General features: G+C 43.0%; 1 protein-coding gene across 1 annotated transcript in view; it reads left to right on the top strand.

Annotated features, from left to right (window-relative positions):
- LOC121612187 overlaps window positions 1-18,410 on the top strand; it is a 40,802-nt gene that overhangs the window by 8,483 nt on the left and 13,909 nt on the right. Inside the window, exon 2 of the mRNA XM_041944898.1 lies at window positions 17,897-18,107. Coding sequence (XP_041800832.1) covers window positions 17,977-18,107 — 131 coding nt within the window. The 5' untranslated portion in view covers window positions 17,897-17,976. The remainder of the gene's footprint in view (window positions 1-17,896; window positions 18,108-18,410) is intronic.

Below are 18,410 nucleotides of genomic sequence, written 5' to 3'. Positions count from 1 at the left end.
ACATTAACCCGCTTCACACTGTTACACACATACATCTCACTGGCATCAAACGTGCAAGGCCAGCAGGTCAAACACCAAGTGAAATCGCTACCTCTATGATTTGCTGCTTTCATACTGAGCAGCTAGTAGCAATCCTGGAAAATATGAATATAATGTCATTTATTGTCCTTTTCATGTTTTCCTTATTGAAATCAAATCACTGTTAAGAAAACTCTTGTTACTAATCAAAAAATCATTTTAGTAATTTTTCATGCAAAAATGCCAAACATTTGCTGGTTTTAGCCTATATAATGCCAGAATTTGATGCTTTCTTTGTCGTACATGATAGTAAACTAAATATCTTTGGGTTTTGGACTGTCAGTCATCAATATGGCCTGTGGGAAATTACAATGAGCATTTTTTCTTATGTTTTTGCTCAAAATAACAATAATCATCAGGAATGAATGAATGAATAGTTAAGAAAATGATCAACAGATTAATCAAGACTGAAAATAATTGGTAGCTGTTGTCCATATGTGCATGTATGATACATGTATACGAGGACATATATGACTAGTGTGTTTAATGTAAGATAATTGATATGCACAGCTAGATGCTGATAATAGCTCGTACATTACCTGAGCAAAAGAAGCAGGATGAGTCTGAAAATCAGATAGCAAGTTGTTTCTGGTGTGACTACTTGTTTTTTATGCCTAGTGCAGAGGATGATGTTGAATCAGTTGAAAACACTAATTCATGCTTTGCTGTTGAGCTCAACAATGCCGAAAATTGCATCTGTTTCTGCTTGGTGAATCTGGTTTGAACGGTTTTGAGCTGTAATGAGCTACTGAGCGCATAGAGACTGAATAGCATCACAGTGACAGTCAGTCCAACCACAGCACATATGCCAGTCTTCACATCTAGCATCTCTCAACCAGGCAAATGACAGAAAATAATAATATTCTAACTAATATACATTACAGCTTTCAGCTTAAAACACCACATATCATTTTCAGTGCAGCAGCAGGCATTTCAGCTGGATCATATTAGTCATCTGTGACTTTTCTACTGTGTCAGAGGCTGTGAGTATAGTGTAATGGATGAGCAGGCGTAGTAACTTGGCAGTAGCTGTGCCCGAGTGGAGGTGTAAGGTAGGTGGCCTTGGACAAGAAGTGTAAAGAAAGGCAGCATGACTCACCCAGAGAGGAGCCTGCATACTCCATTGAGAAGCAACCCACAGAGATCTCTCCTGTCTCCTCTCCATCTGTGGTGCTGTGTAGGATAGTCAGAGATAGAGAGACAGAGAGCGGCAGAATGATGGCAAACATGCATGTAGGTTAACATTTCAGAACACACCTGGAGTAATGGTTTTTCCACAAGTCGCCATTGTTGAGGCTGACCCGGCTTTTAAGGCGGAATCAAATCGATGGCTTTTCCGTCTAAGGCTGGGAGGAGCAGGGCAGCCTCTCTGTGTCTGCACGGCCACGATAACACTCCTCAATGGGCACTAACCACCTTTCAAATGGAAATGGAATATCCAGTGAAAATTAGACACAGTCATCTGGATGGTACGTGGTACAGGGACCCTGAATGGGAGATGGAAGCGTGACGGTTGAAGGGCGTGCCGCGCTTTGGCTTTGTTGTGCCAGAGCTTAGCTTTTACAGAGAAATCGAGGTCCATGTTGTGCTTTCTTCAGGGGGTTGCTAAAATGTACACACACCAGCAGAAACTGTGTTGCATATTGAGGCATGTAAGATTGGATGCAAGCTTGCAAGCGCAGAGAGTGACTCACCCAAAACCATGGGGGCGTCTGCCACAGACAGTATGCTAACTTACAGTATATACACTCATCGCAGTGCCAGTTCGTGCTTCCTGTGTCTTCCTCCTCTCCCTCTCTCTCTCCAGAGTTCCTCTTCCCACCTCTCTATCCCTCATTAGCTTTCTTGCAAACACACATGCACACTCAGACAAACTCAGACTGAAGGAGGGAGGATTCATAAATTGCTGACATAGACAGTGAACGCTGTGATCAGATTGAGTACTGGCTCGGTCCTGTAAAACCCCTGGGGAATGGCTTAAAATAAATCACTCATAGATTCTGCCTGCCCTAAAGATTAAAGTGGAGGGAAGTGTGTGTGTGTGTGTGTTCGTACGTGCGTGCATGCGTGTGTAATATGAGACAGCTAAGTTTGTCTGGCTGTGTGACTGTGTGAGAGTTAAGCTAATGAAAAGAGCCACTGGGCGGGTGCGCTGTGGTAAATGGTTGCATGGAAGTGTCGACATGTGCAACTGCTCCTATTGGCCCTTTGGATTCATCCTCAGGGAAATAACAGAAGCAGCACAAGCGGAGATAGGCTACCGCTGACAAAAAGTTTTGTGTCTGTCATACATGCGCACATTTTCACTTGTTTTTAATCAGAGATTGATGTCAGGACATGCAACAAATGTGCAAAATGTGCAGACACAGGAAAGAATCATATAAATTCTGCTGGGTGCATGTGTCTGTGTGTTCATGTAACTAAATTTCTATCTCTTGTCTTATTGTTGCTGAAGTTTTGGTCTTTGTGCATGTAAATATCTTTGTTTACATGTACAGCGTGTGCATATGTGGACAAATGTTTGTGTCTATGGGCTATGTGTGTGTGTTTGGCAGGACTTCCTAGGACTCCATATGGTGTCAGGGGTGATAAATGTGCTCTAGGGGCAGCACTCGGCAGCTGTTTGTGGACTCACGGCAGCACACACTGATCCACGGCCTAACTGTGTAAAGGTCTGTGGCTAAGCAGGCGTCTACCCACAAACCCAACTCGTACCGTACAATGCACTCCCTATGTTGTGGGTTTGACTCCACCCAGCTTACCTCCTCATTCACGTATGCCTGTTCTCTCTCCTGTCCTTTATGCCTTGTCTTTCTGTACTTCTTGTTGAAACAGCGACTGGCAGAGGTCATGATCAACAATGTGTGATATATGTGTGAGAACAGAACAGTATATAGCGTCGATAACTGACTTACAGTGCTTTAGTTTCAGACCACAAGAGCAAGACTGCACAAAGTGCATAAAAAGCCCCCTTGTGCAGAGAGGTTGAGCGCCACGGTAGCTGAGTTTCAGTTTTGCTGGTTATTCAGAAAGTCTTTTTCTTTGTAACCGTTTAGTGAGCTAGAGAGGATTGGAAGGTGCACAGTTGGCTTACAGAGAAGATAAGGGAACTAATTCCTTCCCTCTTCTCCTTCTGCTCTTTGATCCTCACCTCCCGCTTCATATCTCTTTGATTGCCATGTTTATGACAGCTCCTTTTCCTTTTCTCCTCTTGCCTCTTTCCTCTCCTGCTGTGTGGCGTGGCATGTCAGCGGCTCATCTCCTGCTGGAGATTGTCCCACACACGCCCGCACACTCAGATGCAAACGCAGACATGCACACGTGGAGCACGCACTCTGAGCTAGACACACCCGCCCCCCGTCCTTATAGAGGTAAAGTGAGTGCACCAGCATCCGCGATGAATAATTGAGTTATCTGGCTCCGTGCAGAAATAGCAATCTCCCCACACAAGTGTGAAAACATCACTCGCCACCCGAGACCTGGGAACTGGAACTGCCATGTGGGTCTACACGTGTGTGTCTGTGTGTGTTTTCTGTCTGTAGAAGCAGCAGCCTGTACTGTTGTGTTCTATTGTTACAGAACCACAGACTTTTGTATTTTTACACACCTTTTATTGTATCTCCATTTGAGATAGATACACAGTCTAAACCCAAGACCTGGACTCTGCATCTCCTTTTTTCCACACTCTTACTTGAACACTAAAATAGCATTCTGATCTGACACCCTGAAGTGATTGCAGCCACACCTGTACATCTATACGCACTCTCTCACATAAGGTTGTGTTTCTGCTTGCACTCACGCTTGTCTGACTTTTGTGTTTTATGGATCTAAGCTACAAACCAAACACCCAACAGGGCCATGACGCAAAAATACCCTGAAAAACAGAAAAATGTTCATATTTGCAACTTTTAAAAACGGGGATGCAAACTGACTCCCCCCGTCACATCTTGTTTCATTGATTTCAGTTGTGATTTTGATCCCTGTGGGCTGGCACAAATGATTTTCAGGCAGATGTGACTCTGGGATGCTGTTAAATCCATCTTGAGCAAAAGAAATACATTACTTTTTGATCACAAACTGCGCACACAGCCTGAAGCAAAGAAAATGTGTTTTTATATATACTAAGTTAGTTTGTTAGGTACAGCTATACAATCTAATGCAATCCAACACAATAGGCCTGCTAAACTGCACTACTGAAAGGTTTCTAATCATTTTTCCTTCCCCATTTACGTGTTAGATTTTTGCAAGTGCACAGGGAGGTCAGTGCAGTCATTTGCACAGTATGTTCACATATTAAAAGAAAGAATTCTTCTTTAGCGCAATTTTTTTTCTGCAAACTTGTCGTGAATCCTCAATATTAGATAGTTTCAAATAAATTGTCAATGCTACATGAAGGGCGAGACCTATTTTTCCAGCCCTGTTTGATTGTGATGACAGCACCTCGGGAGATTATCGTAACTGCTTAAACCCTCCTAACTTGTGTTATGTGTAGAGCTTAAGCATTCTGTCTGTCTCTGAAAAGACTGACCTGATGTAAATCAGCTACAAGCCCTGGCACACACTCTCCATGTGAGCGCCTCCCAGGAGCCCTCCGAAGCAATCCGAATGGTGACGCGACAAAGCTGAGGGAGCAGAATCACAGCAAACTGGCAAATAAGGCCAAATCTGACAGGCGAATCCTCAGAGCAGCTCCGCGGTTTGACAGATCCTTCAGCAGAGGAGCGCAAGCCAACGCCCTTCACAGCAGCACCATTCATTAATGCTATTTCATAACACTACAGTAGAAACGATCACATCGTAGCGAGGCTGCGTGAAATAATGAAGCCAACGTCACACGTCAGATATGGGACAGACAGGTATTATTCTACAGAATTAGTGTAAAGCGAGGTGAGGTTTGTGGGTGTCCACAGCCAAAGGTAGCCTGCTAGTCCTCTATGTAGTGCAGTAACGTGGGCTTGGGGGTAGATGCAACCAGCTGTTAAGTCTAAAAGCTCAGAGCTCCGTTATGGGGAGACAGCGGCAGATTAAACAGCAATCCTACTGATCCAGCCCACACACTTACTCTCCCCACGCCCCTTCCCCCATCATACACACACATATCCATCATGGTGAGGAGGTGCCGCTATGAGTGACCACTTTATCTTCTGCTAGGCCGCGATGTTAAAGAGGATCTGGTCTGTACGTGTGACAGCCCGCTGCCATAATAGGTAACAAACCTGGAAAGACGGCGAGGAAGAGACAGAGGCTGAATGTGTGGGGTTACATCTGGGGCAGGCTGTCCCAGGATGGACAGCGTCAGCAGCTGCCGGCGTGGATGTGGTTGTGCCCAGGGGGATGATGGTATGATCCTGACATTATCAAGACATTTGGGACTTCAGTAAAAGATGATGACAGAGGTTGCTATGAACAAAAATGGTAGTTCTCAGCATCATCATGCAGTTATGAAAGTGTTTGCATATGTCTGACAGCATGCTTGCTCTGGCATTTCTACTGCAGCGTGTGCGAATGAGATTTAGCAACTGTGCGCAGTTTCAGGCTAAAAGAGGCGAGCTTCAGGCCCGTGGTCTTTGCTCCCTCTGTGTTTTTCGACAGGGTTAAGAGCCTTTAGCGTGGAAATCGTCATTAATCTGCTCTGCGCAGACAAGCCAGGCAGAGCTGGGAATATCAAAACATATAGGGAGAAGTCTCCCTGGATCATTTGAAATCCTGTTTGGATGTTTCACCACATTGCAGCTGAGAGATTGAGCCGTTCCTGCACCCGCTTTTCTGCGTCTGTCTCACTCATTCTTTTGTTATGGTGTTTTCCTCTCCCTCTCCTCTCTCTTTTTCTGTCTTTCTCTTTTTCTGACACTCTCGCTGTGACTTCTTTCTCTCTAGTCTGCCTGTCTCTCTCTCGCTTCTCCTCTTTTTGGTGCTAGCTGGGGGATTGGGAGGGTTCCTCCAAATTGGCACACAGATGAATAATGCATCTAAAGCAAAAGCAGAGAGCCGGGGTTGGATATATCTGTCTGTCAGACTCTTTCTCTGTATTACAGTTATGTAGGGAGTTAGGCTGTTACTTCAGAGGAGAGAAAAGATGTTCATCGCTCTTTCCCCAGCATCCCATTTACTTTTCCCCCTGTCATTAACTCTCATTTTCAGTAAGTGTCTGCATGCATGGTCACAGAGCACTGTTGGTGTCATGCAACTTGCACTGTGATACATGCTGTGAAAGATTCTCGAATTTGGAAGTTTTTTCGACAGGGCTGCTAGTTGTTTTTGCTACAACACATGCATAATGCATGCGTGGGGTTTTGATTTCATTTGATTCTCTGTCGCTGCGTTGCACGAATTCGTGTGTTTGCGTGCGGATTTTTGGCGATTCCCAAACTGCAGTGTTAAAAAGCAAACTGCACTCATGAACGTAAGCTCGCAGTAGCGGCATCATTAAAGTAATGAGCAGGAAGTTAGCACTGAAGTCAACCATAAACAGAGAGAGAGAGGGAAAGAGGGAGAGAGAGATCCTCAATCCCATAAGGATAAATCTTAAATCCTGAATGTTGCTTCTGACTCATTCTGGTTAATTAAGTCGAGTCAAGTGAGAGGAAAATGGGGTCTTGCCTTGCCTGAGTCTGTAGGATCAGCACTATACTGTATTCGCGGCTTATGAAGTCTCTCGCTGGAACTGTCCTCTGTGCACCCAGAAAGCACAGATAGAACAAACTGTGTCTAGTCTGTTCCTCTTATTTTTATTAGCCTGACCCGTGCAGCCTCTTTACACATGGAAAACTCTCACACTCACTTCCCCCTCAGGTTTGAAATTTACATACACACCAAGAGAAAACGCTCCCATTCAGCACTGGGTTTCGGGGTATGTGAGTTTTATTTATCGCATTTTATCATTTAGCCCCCATTTTGGGTAGATGTTGTTTTGCTTTGCACATTCTGTGCTCAGCAGTTAAAACACACACACACACACACACGCATCCACCCCGAAAACTCAGAGAAACAAAGAAGTCTGTCGAGCAACCTTTGGGATTTTCTTTGTTGTTTTATGGTGGAAAGATTTCGCCATGCGACACAGGATGAGGCAAACGAGTGAAATGTCAAAATCCTGTGTAACTCTAAAAATAAAACAACACAAGGGTTGCCATTTGAGGAGATCATAGGCACACGATCGGGTGTGGAACAGATAAAACAAACAGTGCTTTATACCCAACAGCAACCCGAGTGGAGCTGCCAACTGTCCTCTGCTGAGAATAGAAGAGAGTGGATTTTACAAATGTTTATGTATTTAACATTTTAAGATTATAACTCCGTCTTTTCCTCCTCCCCATTGTCATGCCAGATATCGATGTGGCAGACGAACAACAGGAGTCTTTGCATCTGCAAAAATAGCATCACAATCACATTGCAGGTGCAGTCATATATAATATACAACCTATAATTTATTTATATACAAATTACATAATACTTTTCAAGGATGTAGTACAACTGAAAGTTGCCCAGATGTTCCTCTTAATCAAATGTAAAAAATGTCCTGAATTAAAATTTCCTTCTGTGGTACATTTTGACAAGAAAAAACAACAACAAGTCATAAGATTTATAGTCTCTTTTATTAAAAAAAAAAAAAAAAAAGCTCAGTTATTTCCTTAAACAGTTGGGTTTCTGGACGTTTTAGCAGATGTTACTCAAACAGGAGTAAATAGCACATTTTTGTGGACTATTTTCGACTGAAGATTAATACACATTTGGTGCTCTAGTGAGTATTAACAGCAGTAGGACAGTATAAATGTGACTGACTCAAGATAAATTACAGTCCGTGTTCATGTCACCCAGTGCAACAGTGTGGTCAGTTGATGAAAGAGGTCCATGGTAAACATGGACATGGCATATCAGGCTTTGGTCTTTTAATGGGATTAATAGCAATAAAAAATATAGAATATCACAAACCTTACCCCTAAAAAACTGTACATATAATGGCTGTGTGAGACAACCAAAATCTCATGCCTTGATACAGGTAATTTCATAGCCAGGTAATGATACATATCACAGTATAGCTCATTCTCTGTAAATTCCATGAACAGTTTGTATAAAATGAACACATGGAAGGCCTGTTTTGTATTTCATTTTGAATTATGTACTCATAAAGAGTCTCTCTTAAAAGTATCTTGTGTTTGGTGTTGGGATTAGTGGTGTTTTAGTCTGGTGTCCTGGTCCGTGACTGACTTTTCAAACCCAAACCAAACACATAAGTTTTGAGCTCCTTGCTTTGTCTTGGCTGGTCGGAGTCGTTCTCCTGTTCAGAATTACCCTGTTCTGCGTCACGTTCGCTCTCCTCCACGTTTGTTTGTGTTGCCTTCCTGCAACCTTCCTGCCTGCGTCTGTGCCACGCGGAGGAATGCAAAGCGTCGTCCAAATTAGGAAAAATTTCGCCATCAAGAGTGCAATCTGCAATAAACGATAGAGCATAACATGAAATGAGGGATGTTTTTCCATTATCACATGATTTATATATCGTCATATTCCACGACGCTACATATAATACAGTAGCAGAGGCCATGGTCAGGTTTAACACAGTTCTTTTTCAGAAATAGTTTAGAAATAACCTTTCACTTGTCACTTCATACTCTCACTCATTAAGATCGGGATGTTGCCAAAAGCTTTGAGCAGACTCCAAATCATATTTGCTCATGAGATTAGAATGTTAGTCCAGGACAAATAGCTCAGCAGGTTATGTTCACTGCATGCGTTATGTGACCGCTTCTAACAGGTCAGTTTGGGATAGGCACCGAATTGCAAACTGAATTTCCAAGTGCCGGTACAAAGTCTTAGTCCTCAGTGGGTGTGTGTGTGTGAGGCTTAGAGATAGGCATTGCAGCTGATGGCAAAAATGTCAGAGGGTTAAGCTGTAACACCCCCCTCCCTCCCCTCCCATCGTTGCCTCCCTCTCTCTCCCTTTTTTCTTCTCTGTCTCGCCCATCACTCCATGTTGTTATGCACAGTGCAGTGGTGTCCCGCGGGGCTGGAGATTGCCATGGACATGATGTGATTTCTCGTCTCCTCTCAGATGTAATGTGCTGTAGTCCGGGCCTCTAATGAACTTGCCTCGCAATGTTTGGAAGACAAGTCGTCCACTGCACTCCCCTCCTTCTTTCTGTCATTTATTTCTGTCCGTCGCAGATTACGTGTGCATTGATGCCTGATCTTCAGATGGTGTGATAGATTGGTTTGGAGGTGGGGCTCATAGAGGGCAGGCTTTCCTTACAGGTTCATATTCTATCACAAGTCGGTGCTGAAGATAATCGAAAGTGTGACGTAGCGCCTGATGAGGATTGTTAGCCTGTAAATGATGTCTTGGCTGTGTAAAGCCTGTGAAGTGGCATGTGCTTAGTTAATTTAATTCATTTACTGAGCTGGAGTCATGCTTCACACTCCCTCATATGCAGCAATCCTCATATCTCAGGGGTTTACTCCATTGTTGCCCTTGATAATAATCACTTAGTTGGATTTGTCCTAATGTGATGACAGAGACTGAAAGCTGCGTTCAGGAGCATGACGGGAACATATCGGCCTTGTGAATCTCTGGCTACAATTAGGAAAATTGCATGAATGCTGGCTTTGTTAATCCAATGTGGAGATGGAAAAGAGGCTTTTTGGGGAATCTTACTGTGATAAGTGCAGGCAGCTTCGGGTGGGAGATACAAGGGCCCGTGACCAGCTGAGTGTGGAGGAGAAGCACAAGGTCATATGGGTCATGTTCTGACAGCGGAAAGGTATATATGAAGGCAGTTGTTGTGTGTATTGTCATCACCTGTCGACGGCGGTGGAAGAAGTGTGCAAATCCTTTACTCAAGTAGTAACACCATACTGGAAAAATACTCTACTTTAAGCATTCAAAGTTAAAGTACTAATGCAGAAAATGTTCCCTGTCACTGTTATACATTACATATTATATCATTAGATCATTATTAATCAGACTTTAATGTAAAAGCAGGATTTTGCTGTTGTAGTTGGTTGAGGTGGATGGGCTGCAACTAATGATTACTTTCAGTTTGGATTAATCTGCTGATTGTTTTCCAAATTATTCGATGGATTGTGTGGTTTGTACAAATTCTGCAGATAGTGAGAAATGCTATTCTAAGTCTCACAGTCCAACCAGCAGTCCAAACCTCAGTGTAAAGAAATAATTACCATAATTAAAGGAAAAGGCAGCAAATTCTCACGATTGTGATGCAGGAACCATGAACAGTTTTTGCATGAAAAACAACTTCTTTGACAGTTGCCAATTAATTTTCTGTCTATTGGCTGATTGGTTAGTCGACTGTACTTGTATATACTGTTGGGTAGTTTCATAGATAACAAAACATTTTTTATAAGCTCTGTGTGTTTTGTACAAAAAAATCATTCTTTGTCCACTAAAGCTGTCAAATATAGTGGAGAAGAAGTGGAAAGTGGCCTGAAAAGACTGAAGTACCTCAAATGTGTATTTACACTTCCACTCCACCACTGTCTGTCCAACATGTGATCTGCATTTATACTGAATTAACTCTTTCTTTCTGTGAGATGTGTGAAATTTAGCTGGTGTCATGCATATGTGACGTCTGCCTAAAATACTGTCTGTATGCAGATCACATACATCAATCGTGTGATGTGACCGCAATAGCATTGAGAAAATACTAAACTTCCTTCTGTGGAAACTCTAGAAAACATTCGAGAGTTCAGAGGAACATTATATTATAATGAGGACAAAAACTGTGAAGGTGTCAGTTCACCAAAAGTCATAGTTTCTCATTCACCTAAAGTCCTGTGTAGCCATGACGCAGATACTTTCTCTTTCATGTGCTGCAGTTTTCAGATAACCATCTCCGAAAATTCTGCCACTAGCCTAATACAAAGGAGATGAATGAAGGTTCATTTGTGCTGCTCAAGGTTGTAGAAAAAAGAACAGCATGTCTCTCCAGAAAGTCATCACTGTCAACACTTTTCACAGGGACTCTTTCTTAGGTTGAAAGTAGTTCCAATTAAAACTGCTGTCACCAAGGCCTGTGGGTTATATAAGTCGGTAACTGCGGGATTGTTTCACCAAATAGACAGAAAAAAATTGGAGATTTTCAAAATTGTTCAATGTTTTGAACTGAAAATGTGAAATTCCATTCACGTCAGTTGTATTAAGTTGGTGCCAGAAATCATAGAGACGGACATCTTAAAACTATAACCAAAAGATGTATCGGCTCAAAGTATTTTATGAGCACAGAACATAAATCAATCATCTTGATTTGGATCTCTCAGATATGTTTTTTGTATGACAAAGATACATACTGAGTGGGACATTTTATAGTTAAAACTGCAATTGCTTGTTACTTTTCAGCTGACATGTACAAGCTAATATCAGAAAAATTAATGTTGACATTATGGGGTTTTGTCACTCATATTATTTTTTCCAAGTTTTGGAACTGCAGCTCCCATAATGTGGGCTCTTTGGAGGATGTAAACAGGAAGTATAATGTTGCTGGAGTTTATTAGCAGTTCCTGTTTGCAATGTACTTGTGGATTTACCGACATCTACCACAGGATTACTTTGATACTGATGATAACTTAGAAACATGATGATTCTCAGCTCTGGAGTCATGAGGAGCATATTTTTTCTATGATTCGAAGCAGACTTAAGGACGTTTATTTGTGATGGACATTGTGGATAATCATCCATCCATTTTCTTCCGCTTATCCGGGGCCGGGTCACGGGGGCAGCAGTCTAAGCAGGGATGCCCGGACTTCCCGGGGGAAGTCCCCGGGGACCCTGAGGCGTTCCCAGGTCAGCCGAGCGACATAGTCCCTCCAGCGTGTCTCTCTATGTCATCTCTAAGGGAGCGTCCCGCCACCCTGCAGAGGAAACTCATTTCAGCCGCTTGTATCCGAGATCTTGTTCTTTCGGTCTTGACCCAAAGTTCATGGCCATGGGTGAGGGTAGGAACGTAGATGACTGGTAAATTGAGAGCTTTACCTTTCGGCTCAGCTCCTTCTTCACCATGACAGACCAGTACAACGACCGCATTACTGCTGCCGCCACACTGATCCGCCTGTCAGTCTCAAGCTCCATTCTTCCCTCACTCGTGAACAAGACCCCAAGATACTTGAACTCCTCCACTTGAGGCAGGAGCTCTCCTCCAACCCAGAGGGGGCAAGCCACCCTTTTCTGGTTGAGAACCATGGCCTCAGACTTGGAGGTGCTGATTCATCCCAGCTGCTTTGCACTCGGCTGCAAACCACCCCAACACATGCTGGAGGTCCTGGTTCATCCTCCTGTGGTCCTGTGGTCCCCAAACCAGACTCCCTCCGGCCCTTGACTGCGCCTAGAAATTCTGTCTATAAAAATAATAAGAGTCCAACATGCACTGGGAACAGGTCTGACTTACTGCCGGCAATGCGAACCAAGCTCCCGCGAAGGCCCGGCCACCAGGCGCTCGCCTGCGAGCCTCAACCCCAGGCCTGGCTCCAAGGTGGGGCCAGGCCTGGTCAGGCCAATCCGGGCGGCGTAGTGGTCCTTGTTTTTACGTCATTCATTGGGTGCTGTAGAACCGCTCTTAGTCTGACCCATCACCTAGGACCTGCTCGCCTTGGGAGACCCTGCCAGGGGCAATAAGCCTCGTACAACATAGCTCCTAGGATCATTTAAGTACTCAAAACTCTCCACCACAATAAGGTGGCAGTTCTAGGAGCGGGTGGAGAATGATATCCTCGGAAAGTGGAAGTCATGCTCATAACTTGTGTTTTAATTTAAGATTGTTCAGTTACTCTAATTGACAGATGCAAAACAGACAATATATTTATATTAAGGGACACATATTCACCATTAACTTGCTGCTTATTGATAGTAAGTAAGGAAGTTATTGTACGTGAATTGTCATCATAAATAATAACCCTAACCCTCATTAACCTTAACCCTCAGAAATATGTGCTTTATAATGACTAAATAAAAACATCTTAATATAAACATTTGGTCTAAAACATGGAAAGAGTGAGCATCTTATTAGATTAGATAAGACTTATTAGCTTGAACGATGACAGTAATATTGTGTATGTCTGATGTAGGTCTGCATATTCCTTATTCTTTTCCTACACTTTGCTGTTACATGTTGTTTTAAGGGAATCTTGTAACCTGTGCTTATTGTCTTTGCTCATAACTGGTTCTCTTTAAAAGTTAACATGTACCTGCCGACAAATTACTCAATGTCAGATAATTCTAGTTAGTCGATTAAGACTAATTAAATTGTGCTACATTATTTTTTGACTCCTTCCTAATTCCCTGATTTAGCCTAATTCTTCACTTCCATGTGCTTCAGTGTGGTAAAAACCATGCGTGTTTCAGACATCAATCGTCAGAGTAACTGTGATTGTTATAAGAGAGCCTCCCAGTACACAAGAATGAGAACAGCAGCTGCACAGATTTCTTTAATTTTAGATGACTGTAGGGAATCACCTAAGAAATGCTGAGGTTGACCTTAATAAACTTTATATACAGTCAGCCTCCCAAAAGCTGCCCAGTTTATGCTCTGTACAGCATTTGGCTCCAGTGTTATTGAAGTCACTTCAATTCAGACGTTGTGCTCTTTCAGTAAAAGCTATCCCACACAGAAAGCCGAACCGACATCTCTTGTCTGCTGAAAGCATTAACAATTTATAACAACTCATGATGTAATTCAAAATGTTACTGTAAATGTAAATGTCATCCCTGAAATGTAACTGAAATTAGGTTATGCTTATTTTTAAACCACAGAAAAATGTCCCACTTTTGAAGAAGAAATCCAAGAGACCCCGGTCAGATATTTTCATAGTCAAATGCATTGTCAATAAAACAGCCTCATGGTAATTAATTACTCGTTTAAATAACTAATTAAACAGATAACACATTAAAAACACTTTACTATGCGTTCATTTGCACAAGAAAACCAGCATTATGTTATCACCGTCTGCTGAATCCTGTTACAAGAAAAATGTTACCCATTTTTTGGATTTAACCGACATGTGACGAGATCTGAGAGAATTGGGAATGATAGATACACTCCTCAAAGGAACTGTTATAGGTGTGAAGAATTCAAATGGAATGGGGTCTGCTAAAGCCGAGAGCTGGAAATTAAGGATATAAACCTTTGATTGTCTCAAAAACAGTTTTTAGGGCACATGAAAGCCAATTTTCTTTTTTTCAACAATCTATTTTAAGCATAACTGGGAAAAGATATGACAATTAGCTTGTGTTGAGTAGACATTGCGTAATAAAGAGGCTGCAGATTCTGTTAGACCCCAGTTCTGAGGGTTAAACAGTACGCTGGTTTGACTTTTCACAGCAAAGTGATTGTGCAATCCGAAGATTGTAGTCTGTAGAGTTTCGACACAACAATCTTGCGCTTTATGCTGGCGTGCGTGTGTTTTGCTCTGCTCTCAGAGTCACAGAGGAAACCTTCCACCCTGTGGTTGCGCTGCACTGCTGCATCCTGCTCGCTGCTCTGCCAGTTCTGCTGCTTGCATCCGCCCCTCGACGCAGCTCTCAGTTTGACCTCATTACCACCATCATTACCATCGGTATTAGTAGCTGCACCCTTCATCATCATCACCATTGACATCTTGTTTATAATCGCCACCAGCAGCAGGCAGGGGCTATCACCGCCATCGTCATCGCTCTCAATATGCTGTTACTGTCATTGTCATCATTTTATGTTGTTCTGAAATGAAGGCAGATGCTGGAATAAACATTCTTGCACCCTAGCTGCGTGTCATTGCCGAGCGTGCTGCAGGGGCGTCGTAGCATCGCACAGAGGCTGCCTCTCCTCCTCCAGTCTTGTTCGCCACTTGGGAGCTTCACATACTGTTAAGTACGCTGCTAGACGTGTGCTCCCATCCTGCGTTGTGTTCACTGGCGGTTCAGTAACGCACCCCTTGTATGTGTTTCTCCTCTGAATATTTTAGAAGGGGGGCTGACAAAATGAAAGCAGAAACAGACCGCTGATGACCTCCTTCTCATCGCCTCCTCCTTTTTTTCTCTCTCACTCTCTCTCTGTTCCCCCCTCCCTGCGCTCATCGCACATTCTCCCAGGCTTCCCCGCTATTTCTCTCACTGTCTTCATCTTCTTCTTCTCATCACTCTCTTCCCTCTCCTCCCTCCCCCCTCCGCTCCTTCGCGTTCCCTCGGTTTCTTGCATCTTCTCCCACCTGTCTGTCCTTTCATCCCACTCATTTGCTCCCGTGTCTCTCCACTTCTCTCCTACCCTTCCCTTTCATTCACTCTCTCCCACTCTCCACGGCGTTGTACGCTGTCTGCCTGCCTGCCTGTCTGTCTATTCCATAAAGGGCTGTCTGAGGCCTCTGCTCTGCTAATTCATTCGCCGTGCATCGCCTCGCATATCTGCAGGGTCAGGCAGACAGACAGAGAGAGAGAGTGAGGAGGAGAGGAGATCTGGTGGAAGCGAGAGGGAGAGGGACCAAGAAAAGAGGACATGGGGAAAAAAAAAAGAAAGATGCAGTTTTATCTCCAAGAAACAGAGAGCCAGATCCTGTGGTGGTATATTCCACAATCTCTCGCTCTCTCACACACACAATATATACAGTTGCTTGTCATGACCTCCTTCTGCTCACTGCTTTGTCATTTGAATCCCTAATGTTCAGCTTACTCTCTAATCTAATACTTTAACCACATTGCTGCCATTGTCTCTATTGTCTATAAAGGAATGTAAAGCACATGCATGTAGTGCATGCATGTGTGTGTTGTCGTGCCCCGGGGATACGTGCAGAGCAGTGACTGCAGGTATTGACTGTTCCAAATTCCAAATGTCTTGTGCTGATAAGTCAGTAATTGTGAACACATTTGTACCTCAAGCTGAACATCTTCTCTGTTCCAGTGACATTCTGGAGGCTCTACTTCAGGGAGCCGGTTGCACCAAGCTCAGGCTCAGCCTACTTAGAACGTAGATGTTAAGTGTGTGCGTGTACTGTATGATGGAGATTTACGCATCGCTAAATGAAAATGGGTCGCCCCGCATGGACTAGTTCTTACGTAGGGATTAATTCTTCCTTGCCAGGTGTGACTCCAGATAACTGAACTGACAAAACTATCATTTAGATTTAGATTGCAGTTGAAGAATGAAGAAGACACACACACACACTCCAATTCACAAAACATTATGCCAGTAGCTTCGGCCGAACTGATCAGTAAAATTTGCCACGAATTCTCAGCTGCATGTAAAGTAAGAATACACGCCTATCTCAACATAAAAAAGTAATACTTACTTTAGTTTGGCTTAAAACTGTTATTATTGATAGTTATGTTGCAGCTTATGATGCTACAGTGACTTTCTGTTTACATTGCTTTTGAAAGTAGAGCACTAAAGATGTTTTCTAGTGACTGATTTGCTCATTGCCAAGTCATGTTTTCATCACTTTTTTCATTTCTTACGTTTTAATGGTGCAACCAACTTAAACGTAACGTAAAGTTAGTTTGAAACACACAAAACATCCGTTGATGAATAGCTGCTGCAAACCGCTTCTAACCCTCCTTCATTTATATCAACAATGACTTTATTTGAACAAGGGCTAATCAGAGGAGGACCGAGTATTGAAATCACTTACTCAAATATCTACAGTATCCATTAAAAGTAAAAGAACTCTTCTCTTTGTGAGGAGTGAGTCCTTTCATTGTTGCAGCCTCTGAGAAGTAATGATCTTATCATCATCATTAATGTGATTACTACATCATATGTTGCTGGCTAGTTTAAAGCAATTGGTCAACATTTTGGGAAACACACCCATTTGCTTTCTTTCTGAGAGGGACATGAGAAGACTGTAACTTGAAAGAAGATGATGACAAATTGTTATCTTACATATCTGGATAAAAACAAAACAAAACAAGAATATCATGCAAATAAGACAATGTGCAGAGAGATCTTGGTGGGTGTACTTTTCTGCTGCATGTATTTTTAGCCAGGCTGGCTATTTCCCCCTGACGTCTTAGCCCACTTTCAGAAAGGAAACTCCAGCAACACATAATATTCTCTGAGCACATTAAATGCTTTACACAAAAAACCTTATTTTGCAAAATATACTGTGTATTTACTGCAACTGTCATATAAATCCAGTGGAGTAAAAAGTACAATATTTCCCTCCCTGAAATGCATGCAAATCCCCTCAGAGATACTTTTGTCTGACATGAACTGAGTGTGTGTGTGTGTGTGTGTGTGTGTGCGTGTGTGTGTGGAGTGGGTGGTTGTGGAGGGTTTATTTGCCCTTGTGTGTCAGAGAGGTAGAAGAAGAGGAAAAAGAGTAGTAACAACGCTCACTACAATATGCAGCACTGTTTAAAACATTGAAGATCTTGTTTTGAGCGTTTGAGCCATTGTTGATTGGAGATAAAAAAAGAAAGTGTTCTGCCAGGAAATGAAGTGTAGCAGCAGTGGATCTGGTCCTTCCGTCACTGAGACACTACTCTGGGGAGCTCAGTAGGTTTTTCCTGTTAAACTCTCTGGCTAGTCAAATGAATGTTACGGTATCATTTTGATCTTTTTTTAACAACAAAAAAGAAGGAGTGTGATGAAACCTTTCTTTGGCATGCTCATGCCGGCTGCCTCGTAAGGTGTTCTATTTTCTGTGCATTATTCTGCTAGTGAGTCAAAAATAGAAACTGATATGTCAGAAAGAGACAGTGACAAAAAGCCAGAGGCAAACCAAGCGCACGCACACCATTTCTCACCTCGCTCGCTGCAGCATTTCTGCAGTTTGTTCTTACCTCTCATGTCACTCATATGTTGCACCTTTTTTTTTCCTTTCTTTCTTCCACCACTCATGTCTGCAGGTTTTCCTGAGCAGACGGTCTGTGAGGCAGAGTTTTAGCTCGAGCAGAAGTGAGTGAGGAAGCGAGAGGGAGTGGATGTCATGGATGAAAGTCAAGGGACAAATGTCGAGGACCCCACCTACCAAAATTTGCTGCTTCTGGGAGCCATCGCAGCAGCATCCGCCTTTGTGGTCACCATCCTTATTGTCCTCGTCTGCGTTGGCTGCCAAAGGTAAGGAGACCATCACATGACTTGAAATGTGAAAAAAAAAGTAGGGGGCGGACTGAAATAAAAAAAGAGAACAGCCAGAGTTTTATCATCTCTGCTGCCAGCTTTCAATGCCCTCCCAGATCACTCTCATCATCCACTCCTTCTTTTATGTGTCCCTACTTCTTCTGAACTCTTCTCCTCCCGTCTTTCTCCTCCCTCCATCCGCCCTCTCTGTCTCTTTTATCCCCTGCTCCGAGCAGAGTGGCAGTAATGAATGTTAATGGCTGCGAGTGTCAGATCAGATGAAATGATGTTTACAGGACA

Source organism: Chelmon rostratus, chromosome 10 (assembly GCF_017976325.1).
Source record: "Chelmon rostratus isolate fCheRos1 chromosome 10, fCheRos1.pri, whole genome shotgun sequence".
NCBI lineage: Eukaryota > Metazoa > Chordata > Actinopteri > Chaetodontiformes > Chaetodontidae > Chelmon > Chelmon rostratus.
The sequence above is the reverse complement of the archived record's forward strand: the minus strand, read 5'-3'. Positions and strand labels throughout refer to the sequence as shown.